This window comes from Drosophila persimilis, unplaced genomic scaffold, assembly GCF_003286085.1.
Source record: "Drosophila persimilis strain 14011-0111.01,24,50 unplaced genomic scaffold, DperRS2 tig00000431-arrow-pilon, whole genome shotgun sequence".
Taxonomy (NCBI): domain Eukaryota; kingdom Metazoa; phylum Arthropoda; class Insecta; order Diptera; family Drosophilidae; genus Drosophila; species Drosophila persimilis.
In genome coordinates this window covers 6,261,704-6,278,936 of record NW_020825312.1, presented here as the reverse complement: position 1 = coordinate 6,278,936, position 17,233 = coordinate 6,261,704, and the positions used below count along the sequence as shown (strand labels likewise).

The following is a 17,233-nucleotide window of genomic DNA, read 5'->3' as shown; positions in this document are numbered from 1 at the left end:
CTGCTCCCACTCCTCCTTCTGCCTTCCTGCCACTGCCTGTGTCGTCTGTGGCCAAACATCAATTTCCGCTCAACAGGAATATGGATGTAGGATGTGGGATGACCGTGTAAGCGGAAATTTATTTTTAACATTATGACCAGAATCCGAACGCACAGGGCGAGCATGAGGATGAGATTATGACTGCCTCATAATTTGCACACATTAGGATCCTGCTAATGTCAGTTCTGTAGTTTGTCAGGCAAACCACTGCCCAAGTAGCTACACAATCAAACGACGGATGTTGAGACTACTAAGGGATTGATGTGGAAAGAGGCAGGGGGATGGGATGGCACTCTTGGGGAACGAACCGAAATGCAAGGCCCACTGGCCAGTGGATGGGTTCGTTCATCAGAGGAATACTTCTCACAATCGAACAAATGAGCGAATTCAGATGAATTGAAAGATGAGAAAACACTACCGCATGATAGACGATAAACATGAGATTATGTTTCGAACTCTGAGGAATATTGGAATACGAATACGATTATAGCATTGCAATTTCCATCGCCTTCCAGAGTTTGAGTGAAATGCCCCTCATATCTAGAATTTTATCATATTGTAACTCAGTAAACCCTGAGAAATTTTTATCAAAGCAGCAGGCAGCAGGCATGGAAAAGTCTGTCTGTCTGCCACTTGAAATTCATTTTATTGAAATTTGTTTAGCTCCCGAAAGGAATGTGATTTGCTGAGCTTCCAGAGGAATCTGCAGGCGGCAAATGCTCTTGTGCCCTGCCACAAAGGAGAATCACACGAATCACAATCAAAGAAAACAATCGATGGATGGTTAATTAAATCAAATTTTTAATGATCTTAACCATTTGCTATAAACAAAGTCGATAAAATGTGTCGATTGGTGTTCTGTGCTGGCAATAATCCCTGTTGATTTGTTGTTGTTTCTTAATGTGATCCACGATATTCAGAGCCGAGACCAGAGCCCACAGTGTCGAGTGCCGATGCCATCGACAGCAGAGCCTTCAATCTGTAAATGGAAAAGTAGAGGATTAATTCAATCCAATTCAAATCCTAATTAGGTCCCGACTCACACCAAGGTAGAGGCTGCTTATAGTTCGCTTCTTGGTTTATCTGCCCAATGAAGCTCTTGTCCAGGATGCAATCCCCTGTGCCTTCGGCCGGTTCCATCCTGCAATAGTATAGTTGTGCAAAAGCGACGAGTTCGAGTTCGAGTTCGATTGCGAATGTGTGCGTGCGGTGTGGTGGTGTGGGTGTGGGTGCCTGGAGGTATCTTCCTCTCCTTTCATCCATCTGTGGAAGAGGCCTGTACAGAAACAAGGATCAGCGGATCCTGTGCCGATGGCATCGACAGCAGAGCCTTCAATCTGTAAATGGAAAAGTAGAGGATTAATTCAATCCAATTCAAATCCTAATTAGGTCCCGACTCACACCAAGGTAGAGGCTGCTTATAGTTCGCTTCTTGGTTTATCTGCCCAATGAAGCTCTTGTCCAGGATGCCATCCCCTGTGCCTTCGGCCGGTTCCATCCTGCAATAGTATAGTTGTGCAAAAGCGTTGACGAGTTCGAGTTCGATTGCGAATGTGTGCGTGCGGTGTGGTGGTGTGGGTGTGGGTGCCTGGAGGTATCTTCCTCTCCTTTCATCCATCTGTGGAACAGGCCTGTACAGAAACAAGGATCAGCGGATCCTGTATCCTACAGGGGAGGCAGGAGAAAACCGAAAGATTAAAATCGTTGAAGAGCCTCGGCTGAGTTTTTGCTTTTTCCGCGTACTTATTTTGAGAATCATTTTTAGTGTAATTTAGTTTATTTTTGTTTGATTATTTTTTTTTTTAATAGTCCGGAAATTATTTTTCACTTTTTTAAAATTTGTTTGATTTAATTTTTTTCACTAAACAGAACAGAAAACAGAACACTGGAAATTTTGATGCTCCCCAGTCCAGGCCTGGGGACCGAATGAATATTTCCCAAAATATTTTCCCTACCAAATTTTGTCTATGCTTTTGTTCGATTCCACAGCCTACTATATGAACATGTCTCAGTTGTCGCAGTTGGAGATCGAAGTTGGCGAAGCGAATCGAATCGAATCGATAAAAGATTAGTGCTAATCGCTGGAAATTGTTGAAGGCTCCACAGAATGCGGTTAGTTAAATACTCCCGACTGTTGCCGTTTCTGCGAGTAACCCTAGTGCCCTCTCGATTCCATGGTGGAATCCTGCCCCTGGCCTCTCCTACCTCTTACCTCTTACCTCTTTCTACTGAAATAGGAGTACTCTCTGATGTCCAAATGGTCCAGCGTCTCCCTCTCGCTGTTAGTTTCGCACTGTCTCTGTCCGAAGGGCTCTCTACTCTCAGGCTTTCTCTTTCGCACTGGGGTGCATATGCATATGAGTATTAGAGGTGGAGTCACGAGGCGACACGGCACAGCACGACATGGCACGACATGGCACGATGTGTGTTTGAAGGGCACGATATCTGACAGATTAAATACCGATTATCGAAGAACTGATTCCGATCCACTCTTTAAAGATTACAAAAAATGCAATCGTGTGGGAGAACTCTCGTCTCAAGCGCTCAGCCTTCTGCTGTTGTCACACGGGCCACTTGATGGGGCAGTAGTTGCACCGCCTTTTGAAAGATGCAGTCGTTGCATGCCAACCTCCAAAGGGGTAAAGAATGATAGAATCGTGTTGGATTGTCTCTGTTAGGAATGCCAATATTCCATTGGTATGGTATCCTGCGTCGCGATAATTCGGATACACGATACCATCTCTAGCGTTTCTCTCTCTTTCCCCCGCACAATAATTAATGTAATTTTATCTTTTGACTTTTGTTTTGCGTAAACAGCAGGCTTGGGAGGCTTTGGAGGCTTGGGAGGCATACGGATACCCCTCCTCATGCCGAAGTGAACAAATCTTTTTTGTTCACTCACTCATGAGCAATGCAACACTAGCTTGTAGTCAAAGCCCATGGGTCCACCTCACCCATCCAGAGATCAAACAAATTTCTGTGAACACCGGCGCGGTGAGCATACCCCGGCCATAGCGCCAAATTTAACCTTTCCTAAATAACAAATAAACTCATCTAAGCGACTTTAAACGATTATTGGCACGCTCTGCTGGGCGTTCGGCTCGTTCTCTTTTTCTGCTGCTGTCTCTCCTGTAGTCTCAGCTGCTGGCTTTAAGTCGCTCGCCTATCTTTGTGGCTTCCGTTCTCGCTTTCTGTTGCTCAGCTCTCTGCGTGGCTCTTGCTCTTGCTTTGTTTCCCCTTCGCGGGTGTGGGAGAGCTCCTTGGCTCTCTCCGCTTCTGTTTCCCCTCCGTGTAGCGTGGTGGTTCATTCACGAGAACGTTGGTTTGCTTGGTGATGCTCCTCGTTGTGTCCGCGGAATCTCGTTCCGGTGCTACCTCCCTATTAATTTAAATGAAAGCTCGCCGTTGGGTTCTTTCCGTAAGTCTATGGATTATTATAATGGGGGTTTCTGTACAGGACTTAGAGCTAACAAGGGCCAAGCTTCCTACGGATTATTATAACAAAATCAGGGCCCTTCGAGCCGTCCCTCCTGGGAAAAAGAAGAAAAACATAAACTATGAAACTTAACGTTGGACAACTTCTTGATCTGCTGTTGTTTTGTGAAGGGGATAGCCCGCGTCCTACATTCCCTTTTTACTGCTGGGGAGGACGCGACGAAATGCTGACGCCCTTTCGGCTGTGGGTGACCCGAAATTGCTGGCCTTCGGGGGTCTCCAGCGTCTTGGTTCGGGATCCTGGTTCCCTCATTGCGAGCTCTCGAGCCCGAATTCTCTCGAGCAGGCTGGTGGGTATGCGACGATCCGCGGTATCGACGCGCCACCCCTCTGTTGCGATTGGCCAGACCTGCTTCTACTTGACATCGTGCAGTTCAGGCACCTCTCGGAAGGGTACCAATAATTCGCCCACGTCGCCTTGCGCCAGGTCCATGAAGACGTCGTTTACCTCTTCCAAGGAGTCCAGGTCGGCTGGGTAAGTGTCGCTGTTTTCCTTGTCGGCCGACTGTTGATCTGGTAGCCCCTGGGCCTACAAGCTCGGCGCCTGCGGGTTCTCTCCCACTATTTCGTCCTCGGGTACCGGGGGGTCCTCTCCCTCCTCGAAGCCAGCACCTTGCCCCCCTCGCCGATCTCCTCCAAGACCGGGGATCGTTTGCGGGGTGATTGCGCCGCGGCTATCGGGGAGATGCTGCCGGCTGAGGTGGAGCCGACGTTCTCAACGCCGGATTCTGGCGGGACCACTTTCCGGACCCTCAACCAGCGCGAGTACGCGTTGTAGCCGAAATTTTCCTCGAGCTCGTCGCTTTCATCCTCGCCCAGCTTCCGGGGCTTTCCGTCATCGCTGCTGCTCTCGGTCTCCTCTTGCGTGGCCGTGTCGGGCATGGCTAAATGTTCTATCTAGCTAGTAATATTCCACGGAATATAAAAATCGAGGAATATGTAAAATAGAACTTGAATTCGTCAGTATATTTACGGTATATTTTTGAAGGTCGGACGGTATATTTTAACGATAAATCCGCGGTCTCACTGGTGACACTCAAAGGGCACACATTCCGTTAACTGTTTTCCGAAACTATTTTTGAAAAACATTAAATATTTTAATGATTAATTAAACCTTAATAATCGACGAATATATGAAAAACCTTGTGTTTTTTTTGGTAACAAAAACAATACTGTCTTCAGCGTTTTTTTTATTGTAAACTTATCGTAAGCGTCTCGTGCCAGGGTTTTTGTTGGTCAATTGGAATTAAAAAACATTAACAATTTCATAAATTAAATGTACGGGGAATCATTTTCTTGTCGTTCAGTTCAGCCTTTGGCCGTGCTCGGCCTTCCCTCTTCCTCCGCCTGCTTTGTGGCAGCAGGCTCCTCCACGGCATGCTGCTCCTGCTGGTCTTGGATGTCGCGTCGCTCCTGCTGGCGCACCAGTGCGTAGTAGAGGCCCCGTTTGGCCATCAGCTCGCCATGCCTGCCCGACTGTGAGGAGAGGAGAGGGTATCAAAAGGGGTATCCAGCTATTGATAATGTCGTTGGACTCACCTCCACAATGTGTCCCTGGTCGAGGACCACAATTAGATCCGCATTCCTGATGGTGGAAAGACGGTGGGCTATCACCAGAGTGGTGCGGTTCTGCACGGCCGTGTCGAGGGCCTTCTGCACTTCCGCCTCGCTGGTGGCGTCCAAAGCACTCGTCGCCTCATCCAGTATAAGGACTCGCGGATTCTTGAGCAGGGCCCGGGCAATGGCGATGCGTTGCCGCTGTCCACCGCTCAGCTGGGTTCCGCGCTCGCCCACATGCGTGCTATAGCCGTCCGGCAGAGCCGTCACAAAGTCATGCGATTGCGACAGCTTGGACGCCTCGAAGACATCCTGCTCGCCGGACTCCGGCTTCCCGTAGCGGATATTCTCGAGGATAGAGGTACCAAACAGTATTGGCTGCTGTTCGATGAACCCCAGAACGTTGGCCCGCAGCCAGTAGGGCGATATGTCCGACAGCTTGTACCCGTCCAGCTTGATGTTGCCGGAGGTCGGCTCGTAGAAGCGCTCTACCAGAGCGGCTATCGTTGATTTGCCCGATCCACTGGCCCCCACCAGGGCCACCGTCTGGCCGGGGCGCAGCGTCAATGTGAAGTCCTTGAGTACAATCTGATGGAGAGTTAAAGAATTAATTCATTTTGGGTTTTAACTGAATTGTATATATAATTGGATGGGACAGATACTCACATGGTCTGGCCTCATGGGGTAGGCAAAGGAGACGTTCTCGAACCGTATCTCTCCATGGAGTCGCTCCTGGGGTATGACATAGCCACGCAGCAGGTCCACCTCCGGCTCCAGCGAGAGGAACTCGAACACCCGGCTGCCGGCGGTCATGCCGCGGATCATGGTGCCCAGGAGTATGGATCCCTGCGACAGGGATCGCTGGACGCCCTGTGAGGCCACGAGGAAGGCCATCAGGGCACCGGGCGTGAGGCTCTCGGTGGACATCAGGTGGCCGCCCATGAACAGGGTGGACAGCACTAGGGTGTTCAGGAAGAAGTTGGTTAGGCCTTGGAAGACGGCAATTCCATAGCCCAGCTCCTGCGCGAGGCGGGCGGCCTTGTTCGTCTCCGCCTCGAAGAGCTGCATTTCGCTGTACTCGCAAGCACTGGAGCGGACCGTCCGAATGTTGGAGAGGGCCTCCTCGCAGACGCCTGTTGCCCGCTCCGCCTGGGCCTGTGAGCTCTTACTGAGGGAGCGCAGCTGGCGGCCCAGATAGGACATGAACATGACCACGCATGGGACGCTGGCCAGGGCGATGGCGGCCATGTGGGGCGAGATGAGGAACAGGGAGATGCTGCCGCCGATCAGCTGGGCTGAGCTGCGGAGTCCCTGGGCAATGAATTGCTTGAAGGAGGTCTTGAAGTCCTGCACGTCGGCGGTGAGCCGATTGACCAGCTCCCCCGTGCGGTTCTCGTCAAAGAAGGCAATATCCTGCAGCACGATCTGCTTGAACAGATCCTGGCGCATCCTGGCCGCCACCTGCTCCCCCACACGGCTCAACAGGTAGATGTACACAAACGTGAACCCCGACTGGAGCATGTACAAGCTGAGCAAATTGGTCGCCGGCTTGCTCACGTCCCGCACAAACGAGTTGTGGATGGGGTCCATCACATAGGTGTTGCCATAGCGAGCCAGCGTGTTCACCAGATCGCCCAGGATATTAGGTATGCGTATGTTGATAAAGGCCACTATGAGGGCTGCCTGGACATGGGAATATAATTGGAGTGAACAACGTTGGGCACACCTGGAACTGGAGCACTACACTACTCACGACTATTGCGCCGATCAGCTCCCACAGATGTGGCTCCAGGTACGACCAGAGGCGCTGCCAGTCAAACTTGTGGTCCTCTTCCTCCTCCGACGTCAGGGTGTGCTGCATCATTCCCGCCAGGCGGCTGCCCTCGCAGTGTACGGACAACCGCCCTGCCCCCCACCAGCTGCGTGCCCCTAGGCCCAGGGCAAGGCTGCTACCGCCAAATAGAAGGGCGCGTGTGGTCTGTAGCAGGCGGCTGACGTTAGTTGTGCTCGGAGGAGGCGTTGGCCGGACGTCCTTTCTGATTTGCTGTCGCAGGAGGCGTGTGGCATTCTGGAGGCGGGTGCTCAGCTCCCGCCGGGACAGTGGTAGTGGCAGTGGCAGGTGTGGCAGCAGGTGGCATCGACTGTAAACAATAATCAATAATAGCGAAAGATAAAAGCTGATTATGATGACATAAGGGGCTGGCTCGAGCACGCACGAGGCAACCTTTGGACAGGCGCTCTACTCTATTGCAGTCATGGCGGGTGACGCCATTTACCTGAGCGGGTCACTGCGGCGGCTGCAGTTGGATACGAGTAAGCGTAGCATCTGGTGGCCTCGGTTCGTCTCTCGCTTCACTTATAGATGCAACAAACAAAATAATACCACCTGTGCATCGATAGCGATTCAGATCGTACCTTGAGCAGTGTGACTGGCCCTCAGAAATATACCAAAATATACCGTCTCATTTTCAAAATATACCGTAAATATAATGACGAATTGTTCAAGTTAAATTGTACAAGATTGGTTAGTTTTTAGTCCTTGCTTTTATTGAATTTTTTCCAAAACAAGGTTTAAACAAATAAAGTCAAAGAACGGCATGAAACGTAAGTGTGTATGGAATGTTACCTCATTATTGCTGGTCAACAGGTATCAAATCTGTTATGAGTATGGGTCATTTGTATACCCTATTTCTGTTTTCCAAGCTGCTTTAGAAAGTAACTAATAATGACTTTTTCTTGGATGGAAAGGTTTTTGACCTATTCATGCATATGCTTCTTATATATATCGTATATATACCTCAATCCCGATACCTATTCTTGGTCTCTGCAAGAAGACGAGTAACTGCATACCTTTTAAACAGAGGCTGACTAGTTTCTGCATTTATTAAAGCCTGAAATGACAAAAATTTCCGCAATTATATAGTATCCTATTCCCTAGGGTGTGCAGAATGTTGCCAAAATTGCGGGTGTTTTCTCGGCACATGAGTCTGGCCCATACAAATTGAATTTTGCCAACGGTAAAACGGGCGCCGCCAGAGCGGTCACCATCAGTTCGGCTCCGGCCAGTGGAGTGGTAAGCATAGGCAGTAACCACCAACAGCTCCCGCCATCCTTACTTCCCTTTCGAAGTGTACCTCATCTTCCGCCACCCTCGCCTCTCGGAGCGCACTTACATCTCGGCAACCAAATCTTCTCCTCGAAGCGCACTTAAACCTCCGCAACCAAATCTTTTCCACTTGCTGCCCAGGTGGACCGATTTCTTGAACTCCGTGGCGTTGTGTTTGATTCCTTAGTAGACGAAGCCTGCGTTCGGGATGAAGCGGTGCGTCACCCAACCTGGGTAGTCACCATCATCCCATCTGCGATGCCACTCGTACAACAGGCCTTCGGCTAGTCTTGCCATCTACTGCTTCCAGCTAAGATTTTCGAAATCTCTGTGGGTGGACCTTCCACTTTAGGTAGTATTCGGTGCGTCTGTTCACCAATTGGCGGCATTCAAAATTCTAAATGTAGATTTCTCATGTATTTAATTTATTATTATTTATTAATTAATTATGGCAGGAAGCGGCCGCGACAGAAAGTCCGGATGTGTTGCAGCTCCAGAATATGAAAAACACGTACATTTCCCGGTGGGTTCACCTGGTCAATGATTGGGAAATGCAGGTTCATCATCACCAAATGTCAGTAAATAAATTAAAAGTAAATAATTTAAAAGTATGTAATGAGACTCATTGTTGTCAACCGGTTAAAGGAGGTCCTTACCCGATACAGGTTCGGTTATCGATACTATTGACTGGATACGAGATGTGCGCGCCAAATAGAAATTGTTTGAAAGTGAAAAGGATTTAAAGACAATCTATTTGAATAAATGATGACACGTGATGGACACATGAGTACGACTTTCGAGCGAAAATTAAAAAAAAAAAAAACAGCGTATTAATGTTTCTATACCCTTAGTTCTTTAATGTACCTTTAAAAATTACTTACATCACTGATGAAACTCGTGACATTAAAAATATTTCGTTACTCTATAGCGTCTTCTCACAACCGTGCGTTTCCCATCGATATCAATATCGAACGTCATGACGTAAATAGGCATTTAAATTGGCAGATGAAGGTTGTGCGTCTGGAGAATAGCTGATTGATTTGTTTGATGACCAGGGAAGGAACCAAATTTCGAATATATAAATATTATGAAAGATAATTGATGCTCATATTTATATATTATTTTCAGCTGTAGAGCCATGAGAACTTTCGATGTTCTTCTTCCATATATCAAGCAGTGTCGTTACGGCCTAACGGCTTCACTAAAATGACTAATCACTAATGACACTATCTGTTTTAAGGATTATATATATAATTGAACCTTTTCCCTCAGCAATAACTTTAACGCGTCGAAATATAATTTTTTACTGGGTGCTGCATATGGGAAGAAAATGCAAGAGGAATCGAATATTTCAAATATACGCACCTGCCGTCGAAAAAGACGGTTCTTTTGGCCATCCCTATGCGTATGCCATGAAAAAAAAAACTGCGTCTCCGACAAGACGCAAAAACGCATGATATATCCCTAGTGTAAACAGCCCATTAGAAATATATCGGGACTTGTGTACTGAGTTTGAGCAGTGTACCATCTCTATCTGTCATCACTAGTTTCATTTTTGGTTTGTTTTTTTGTTTTTCTTGTTTGTGTCGATTATATTATTATAAATTATAGCCCAAGCCCTCAAACTCCCCCACCAACGCGCGCGGCAGCAAACCTACAATGTTAACTGGATTCCAGGATTCAAATCAAAGCCGAGGCAATCAACTAAACGAAGAATACCAACAAATGTGAAATGTGCGTAAATACACAGCAGAACCAATACATACGAACAATTATGTAAGGTGTGTGTGTGAGACTGTATATATTATTAGAAACAATAGACGCTCATGCTAGCAAAAGTTGTTTAAAACAACAACAAAAAAAGAAGATGAAGCATTAGTATTGTTCCATGGCTAAGTTCGCTGTGCTATTGTGTTGTTCCCGTTCCCCCACACACATTTTCTATCACTTGTGTGCAGCACCTGTACACGTGCATGTGTATGTGTGGTAATGACTTTGCACAGTGGAATGCATGGCTTTTCCAATTGGCCTGCACACAAAACACACACACACAAAAATATACTAATTCGAGCGATCAAGTGGCTGCCCTTATATTAATCAATCAAGTGATGTGTGAAATAAATTACTAAGCCCAAGTATACATACATGTGTCGGGATTGAGCAGCAAAGAAGTTAAATATTTACTGTTACCCCCACCAGTAATCTACAAATCTACAATAGTTTTCATCTGGATTAGGCATTAATTACCTGTGACTGACTACGAGTGGCTACCAATGCCAGTATATACATGTATGTATTTATGCACACACTCGATTCCACAGAGACACTATTACCAGTATTTCAACCACTGTGCGTTCGTTGTTTGTGCTTTTCAATTTTGTATTTAGAGGCGCATTCGTCATTTTCCTCGAGTTGGGGACGAAAACGAGATAGCAATATGCACACAACAACTACAGTTACCTTGCGGCAGCACACAGCTGTAAAGTGTTGTGCCATTTTAAATGCAGAATGCAGTCATTCGTATAGGCGTACCAACACATACATACATAAATATGCAAATGTTGAAATGCGGTAAAATGTTGCATCAACATACACATTCATGAATTTTCACGGTCAATGTTGCCCACCACCCCGAAGAAAAAAAACCTAGAATTTATTGTGTCTCTCCTTCACTCACTGTATGTCTCTTTCTATTGCAGTGCTAACGTAATCGGGCGCAAGAAGATACATAACATTCCACATTCCATGCATCAGCAGCAGCACCAGCGCCACCGAGGGGGCAATGGTGCATCAGCCCGCGAAGCAGGCGCAGGAGCAGGAGGATCAGCAATGTCACAGTGCGGCCACTGTCACGACCAGCTGCTGCCCCACCAGGATGAGGCACCGATTGTGATGGCCCTCGGGCAGCAGTGGCACTGCGACTGCTTTCGCTGTTCCGTGTGCGACAGCCACCTGCACAACTGGTACTTTGAGCGCGAGGGTCTACTATACTGTCGCGAGGACTACTACGCGCGATTTGGGGATGCCTGCCAGCAGTGCACGGCAGTGATAACCGGACCCGTTATGGTCGCTGGCGAGCACAAATTCCATCCGGAGTGCTTCTGCTGTACGGCCTGCGGCTCCTTTATCGGCGAGGGCGAGTCCTATGCACTGGTGGAACGATCGAAGCTCTACTGCGGCCACTGTTACGGGAAGAGATCGTGCCAGCCGATGCCGGCGGATGCCAAGGCACGGATAACGACAGCCGGCAAGCCGATGCATTCCATACGCCTTGTCGAGATACCCAAGGATGCCACGCCCGGACTCCGTGTGGATGGCGTGTCCCTGGACGATGGCTGTCCCTCCGTTCGGATTACAGAGTAAGGTTTCTCCCTCACTCCATTCGTAAATCCTAGCCCATCCGCCTTTATTAATCCTTGATCTGGTTCTGTGGCTCCTCTGTCTCTGTCTCTTTCTAACTTTCATCTGTCCATCTCTATCTAACACATGCTTGGACATGACGACAAAAAGTTTAATTTGTAATTTTTACGGCCGCATGGGCGAGCACGCCTTCGCGTGGCTAAGCTCCGTGGCGGATCATTGCTGCGGTGCAATCTATAGGTAAAATCTATAGGCCCATGCCCATCACCCCCATCACCCTATACGATCACCCCCCCTCTAACCCCCCCTGTCGTCTCTTTATCCCCAAGGATCGATGTGAATCTGACGAATCTGCATATTGGGGACCGCATCCTGGAGGTGAATGGAACGCCGGTGAGCGACTCTTCGGTGGAGCAGATCGACAAGCTGATCCGGAGCAACGAAAAGATGCTCCAGCTCACGGTGGAGCATGATCCGGTGCAGGTGTGCCGATCCTGCAGCCAGGCGGATATACAGAGAGCCTGCTCCGCCTCCACACTGGTCCTGCCGCTCAGTACATCGGCCTCCAGCGTAGAGGTGGGCGGGCGAGAGCGAGAGCGTCTCTACAAATCATCTGGGACTGGGGCCGAGCAGAGCGCCAAGGCAAGGAAACTGCGCCAGGCCACAAATGCCACTTCCTCGACAACGATAACGAAACCAGCAGCAGCCGCGCCAGCAGCAGTGCCAGCAGCAGAGGCCGAAGCAGCAACGGCAACGGCACACATTACGCAATTCAAGGATAAGGAGCGCTGCTCGAGCATGTCCAAGCTGCTGGATGACCAGCATACGGCCCAACAGCACTCGGCCCATCCGCAGCTGTACGACCTGTCGCGCACGCAGAGCTGCCGCGTCGTGCAGAAGCCGCAGCGCATTTTCCGTGCCTCGGATCTGGTCATAGGCGAGAAGCTGGGCGAGGGTTTCTTCGGGAAGGTGTTCAAGGTGACACACCGCCTCAGCGGCGAAGTGATGGTCCTCAAGGAGCTGCACCGCGCCGACGAGGAGGCACAGCGCAACTTCATCAAGGAGGTGGCCGTGCTCCGGCTGCTGGACCACCAGCATGTGCTCAAGTTTATCGGCGTACTGTACAAGGACAAGAAGCTGCACATGGTCACCGAGTACGTGGCCGGGGGGTGCCTCAAGGAGCTCATACACGACTCCAGCGAGTCCCTCAGCTGGCCGCAGCGCGTCTGCCTTGCACGGGACATTGCCTGCGGAATGAGTTACCTCCATTCGATGAACATCATACACCGGGACCTCAACTCGATGAACTGCCTGGTGCGCGAGGATCGTTCTGTGATTGTGGCCGACTTTGGTCTCGCCCGAAGCGTGGATGCACCGCGGTTGCCACACGGTGGCCCATCTGTAACTACTGCTGCTACTGCTGGAGGAGCTGTAACTGGCAGCGATGCCATGTCGCCAAGCAGCACTCTGAGGCGAAGCAAGAGCCGACAGCGAAGGCAACGCTACACGGTGGTGGGCAATCCCTATTGGATGGCCCCGGAGATGATGAAGGGCCTCAAGTACGACGAGAAGGTGGATGTATTCTCCTTTGGCATAATGCTCTGTGAGGTAAGAAGATCCCGAAGGTCCCCCTTGGAGAGAATACTATTCTATTCTATTTCATTCTGTTCTATTTTTGATAATATCGTCCTTTTGCAGATCATTGGACGCGTGGAAGCGGATCCCGATTTCATGCCCAGGAACTCAGACTTCAGCCTCAATCAGCAGGAGTTCCGCGAGAAGTTCTGCTCTAGCTGTCCGGAGGCCTTTATCAAGGTGGCGTTCGTCTGCTGCGATCTCAATCCGGACATGCGACCCAGCTTCGAGACTCTGCACGTGTGGCTGGAGCAGCTGCGCCACCATTTGACCACCGAGCGACTGCCGCCCGTCCGCCTGCTGCACGAGATCGAGAACTTTCACGAGAACTACCTCAGCTCGGAGGATGCCCTGTCGCCCACCTCCCAGCGCAGTCTGGACAATCTCGATGTGGTCGCTAAGGCGGCCAAGACTCCAGACATCGATGCGGACGTAGAGGATTCTTCGCCCTCGAATCAGGAGAAGGAAAAAGAGAATCTGTTGATCCGTTCGCCGGAGATACCCAAGTCCCCGCATCTGGGAAAGGATTTCTCACCAAGCGGCGAGCGGCTGCGGGACAGCATGCGTGCCCGTCGTCGGCAGCGCTTCCTGGGCGCCCAGGAGGAGCGGCGCAATGTCACCCCGGAGACCCATTCGACGGAGCGGGTCCTCAAGCAGGCCCTGAAGAAGTGCCGGCCCTTCGGGGAGAAGGGCTACCTCGTCGATCTGCGTCCCGGCGCGGAGCTGCAGTTGCACGACGTGCGCGACCTAAACAACTACTCTGATGTGGACTCCAGTTGCGACACGAGTCTCAATTACCACGAGGTGAATGCTCCCACTCCCACACTGCCAGAGATCCCGCCCAAGGAGTCAGAAACTGCGGTGCCCCCGCCACAAGCCTCAGCCCCAGAGTCTGGACCTCTCATGGCCGTCGATGATATGCGGACGCGACTGCACCAGCGCCTCAGCAAGTTCGAACACCTGGAGGAAGCGAGCCATCGCAATAAAAGTTCATCGCAGAACTCCGTGCGCAACTTTTTCAAGACACCGCCGGTGGCCCTGAAGATGTTCCAGAGGCTGGAGCATGAGGCGGCCGCCGCCGGCCTCAACGGCAACTGTCCCCCGCCGCCGCCACGCACCCAGCGCATTAATCAGACGCCCATCTTTGGGCGCCGTAATCCAACGCCAGCGACACAGCAGCAGCTCCAGCAAGCCGAATCTCTCGAAAATCTGGCCACGAGCACGACCGGACATAGCAAGCAGACGCCAACAACGGCACCCAAACGGAGCAAGGCCACTAACAGCAGTAGCGCCGTCGAAGTGCACGGCCTCTCGGCTGAAGCTTCGTCCAGATCTCCGGCTTTCATCCTTCCGAATTTCAGTGGCAACAGTCCTGGAACAGGAACAGCCACTGCTCCTCGGGATTGCCTGCCCAAGAAACACAAACTGACGCTCCCCCTGGTCCCCATGGTCCCCCTGCTGGCCCAACGGTCCAACGGCAGCCAGCGCCTGCCTATGGGCAGCCACAAGACGAAGCCGCCCAAAGGTCCCTTCAGTCGTTCGCATGCACAGCCGCCACACACGACGCCCCCCAGCCATAGCAATGCGTCGCCCACTCGGCCCCGGCCTGGATCACCCAGCAAGCATTTGGCCCAGAGGCACACGGCGGCCACGGCCCAGCGCCTGAGCAACGGTATGACCAGATATTGAAGATTGAGCAACTTTCTCTTTCTGTCTCTCTCTCTCTCTCTCTCGATACCACCCAGAAGGAAGCGTTTATATTAGTATATATAGTATATTAGTTCTTGATCAGCAACAATAGCCGAGGCAATATAGCCATGTCTGTCTGTCCGTCCTCAGGGGCTAGAGCAACCTCATTTTCTGTTCAGACTCTTGGGATACACGCGAGATGTAACGGCTACTGTTCTAGTGAGAAGAGAGCGAGACGTATAAAATAGGTCATTAGGTGGAAAGAGCATAAACGAAGTGCAAGAATTAACATTATAACTATTATTTTTCCACCTCTCATGACTAGTTCGAGCAAAGTGGAGATAGTGATGGGGAAAAAACAGAAAGAGAGAGCATGCGGCAGTCGTCGGCTTTGATACGATCTCCGGCGCTTACGTATATTTGCGTTGTCCGTTCGCTTATTGGAAACAAGCTCTTATTCAATCTTTTGCATATCTTTCTGTTCCTTCTCTGCAGTGGTTCCCGTCCATCAACAGCCACATCAGCAACAGCAATCGTCGAAGACGACCCGCCTGAATATCCTCAGTCCGGAGAAGGTGCATCGTCTGGGGGCACTGCTCAGCGACCAGAAGCAAAAAATGCGCGAGGAGGCAGCGACAACAGGCGCCGGTGCCGGCGCTGGAGGTGTAGCGCACGCATTGGCGGCAGTCAGCAATGGTCATGGCCGGTCCGGGTCGGCCGGCGCGGCAGGTGCAGGAGCCGCCGCCGTAGAGAGACGCAGGAGGGCACCGCCGCCACCGCCGGTGCGCAACCATTTCAATACGCGTTGCTAGCTGTCATACAGCTGTTATACTGGGAGAGGAAGGGGGTAAACTGTTATAGCTATGAAACTCCGGAAAGCTGTTATAAACAGTAAGGCGGAGTTTTACACAGTCACATATGTACATGGTCCAACACACAGTATAACACACAGTAGGCAACTGTTATACGCACAAGACGAACGAACACCAAACAACACATTCCAACAAAAAACAAAATCGACCATCAAAATTGAAGAAAAGTATCGACCAGCGAAAAGCGAAAAGCGAAAAGCGAAAAGATCGAGAGAGGAAGCTGGGGATTGCGTCTAACAGTTATGCTCAATCAAAACCGTCAACTGTTCTACCACTATGGATCCGAATCATAACGAAGGTTAAGTGCCTGCGCAAAAGCGAAACAAATTCATGTTGCAATATTTACAAATTTATCGTGTAATAAAATCAATTGTATAATGTTATATTTAGAATTGAATATAACGCCAAAAACAGAACAACTAATGCTAGTATTTAAGATTCGGTAACAGGCTCCTCCGACCCGACTGTTACTAACCGACTAACCCCGAACGAAACATGAAACAAAAGCCACTCATCTACTAAGTATAGTATAAACTGCTAAGCAATTACCATTGTACACGATTTAACCGGTTAGCGAGGAGAAGAGAAGAAACGTAAACTTGTGCCATGCCCAGTGATACAATATGATGGAATCCTGGGATCGAGCGGGATTTATGGAGAGAAGAAAACCCACCCCACAAAAGAGAAGAAAAAAGACATTAAGGAAATGAATTTTATTAGAAAATTTTGGTTAAAATGTGTATTTTTATATATATGTAATACAATATGATAATTCCATATAAAACTATATATGATATATGAATGTACATATGTATATGTGTGTGTACATATATGTATGTACTTGTATTCCATGTTAGTGCTTAAATCTAATTTAGTATTTATCGATCGATTCTCCATGAACAATAACTAATAGCATTTTTTATTGAGAAACAAAAGTCTAACTTAACTTACTATTGTGTACTATATGCGATATTTACTCTATGTACTACATATGTATGTATATATGTTTGTGCATACATATGTATGTATATGCGAAAACTTTTGCTCAAAGAATGCATCTCTAGATCTTAAGGCACACACACACAAACACGCAAATTGCTAACTGTTATACACCCACATAAGCACACTCCCATACGCAACACACAAAGAAACATATGTATATTACTTAATGCTGTTGAAGAAAGATAAAGAAACTTTTATACTGTACTTGAACTATACATTATAAAACGCTTGCAATTAATATATAGCTTCTTGCCATATAACACTCTTGTGTGTGTGTGTGTGTGTTTTGGTATACGGTATGACAGTATCACAGTACAATGATCGCTAATGTTTCAATTGCCATACAGACATACATAGAACACTAAAGTGATTGCAAGTGTGTGCTAAAACTGTTATACGATTGGTATACAGCCTAACAGTTGTAGCACACACTAAACAGAATGCCTTCTAACGTTCGTATTGCCATGTAACACTCAAG

At 49.1% G+C, this 17,233-nt stretch overlaps 2 protein-coding genes and 1 long non-coding RNA gene across 6 annotated transcripts; 1 reads left to right on the top strand and 2 right to left on the bottom strand.

Moving 5' to 3' along the window:
- Window positions 1-863: 863 nt before the first annotated feature.
- LOC113566016 lies at window positions 864-1,878 on the bottom strand. The gene is made up of 4 exons (XR_003408886.1): window positions 1,783-1,878; window positions 1,441-1,704; window positions 1,083-1,376; window positions 864-1,018 (listed from the first exon to the last, which is right to left on the bottom strand). It is a non-coding gene; the product is annotated as an uncharacterized LOC113566016 (long non-coding RNA).
- Window positions 1,879-4,704: 2,826 nt separating this feature from the next.
- LOC6596931 (ATP-binding cassette sub-family B member 8, mitochondrial) lies at window positions 4,705-7,500 on the bottom strand. The gene is made up of 5 exons (XM_026989940.1): window positions 7,368-7,500; window positions 6,845-7,232; window positions 5,758-6,774; window positions 5,074-5,679; window positions 4,705-5,010 (listed from the first exon to the last, which is right to left on the bottom strand). Exons 1-5 carry the CDS (start codon window positions 7,415-7,417, stop codon window positions 4,843-4,845), a joined length of 2,229 nt encoding a protein of 742 aa, XP_026845741.1. The 5' UTR covers window positions 7,418-7,500; the 3' UTR covers window positions 4,705-4,842.
- A 2,271-nt stretch (window positions 7,501-9,771) lies between these two features.
- LOC6597020 (LIM domain kinase 1) lies at window positions 9,772-16,136 on the top strand. 4 transcript variants are annotated; one of them, XM_026989939.1, is made up of 6 exons: window positions 9,772-9,931; window positions 10,897-10,943; window positions 10,984-11,556; window positions 11,887-13,165; window positions 13,256-14,864; window positions 15,377-16,136. In XM_026989939.1, exons 3-6 carry the CDS (start codon window positions 11,027-11,029, stop codon window positions 15,691-15,693), a joined length of 3,735 nt encoding a protein of 1,244 aa, XP_026845740.1. In that variant the 5' UTR covers window positions 9,772-9,931; window positions 10,897-10,943; window positions 10,984-11,026; the 3' UTR covers window positions 15,694-16,136. The 4 variants fall into 4 exon arrangements, with proteins under 4 accessions (XP_026845740.1, XP_026845737.1, XP_026845739.1 ...); XM_026989936.1 differs by having other exon boundaries at window positions 10,897-11,556; XM_026989938.1 differs by lacking the exon at window positions 9,772-9,931 and adding an exon at window positions 9,961-9,978 and having other exon boundaries at window positions 10,897-11,556.
- The last annotated feature ends 1,097 nt before the right edge of the window (window positions 16,137-17,233 follow it).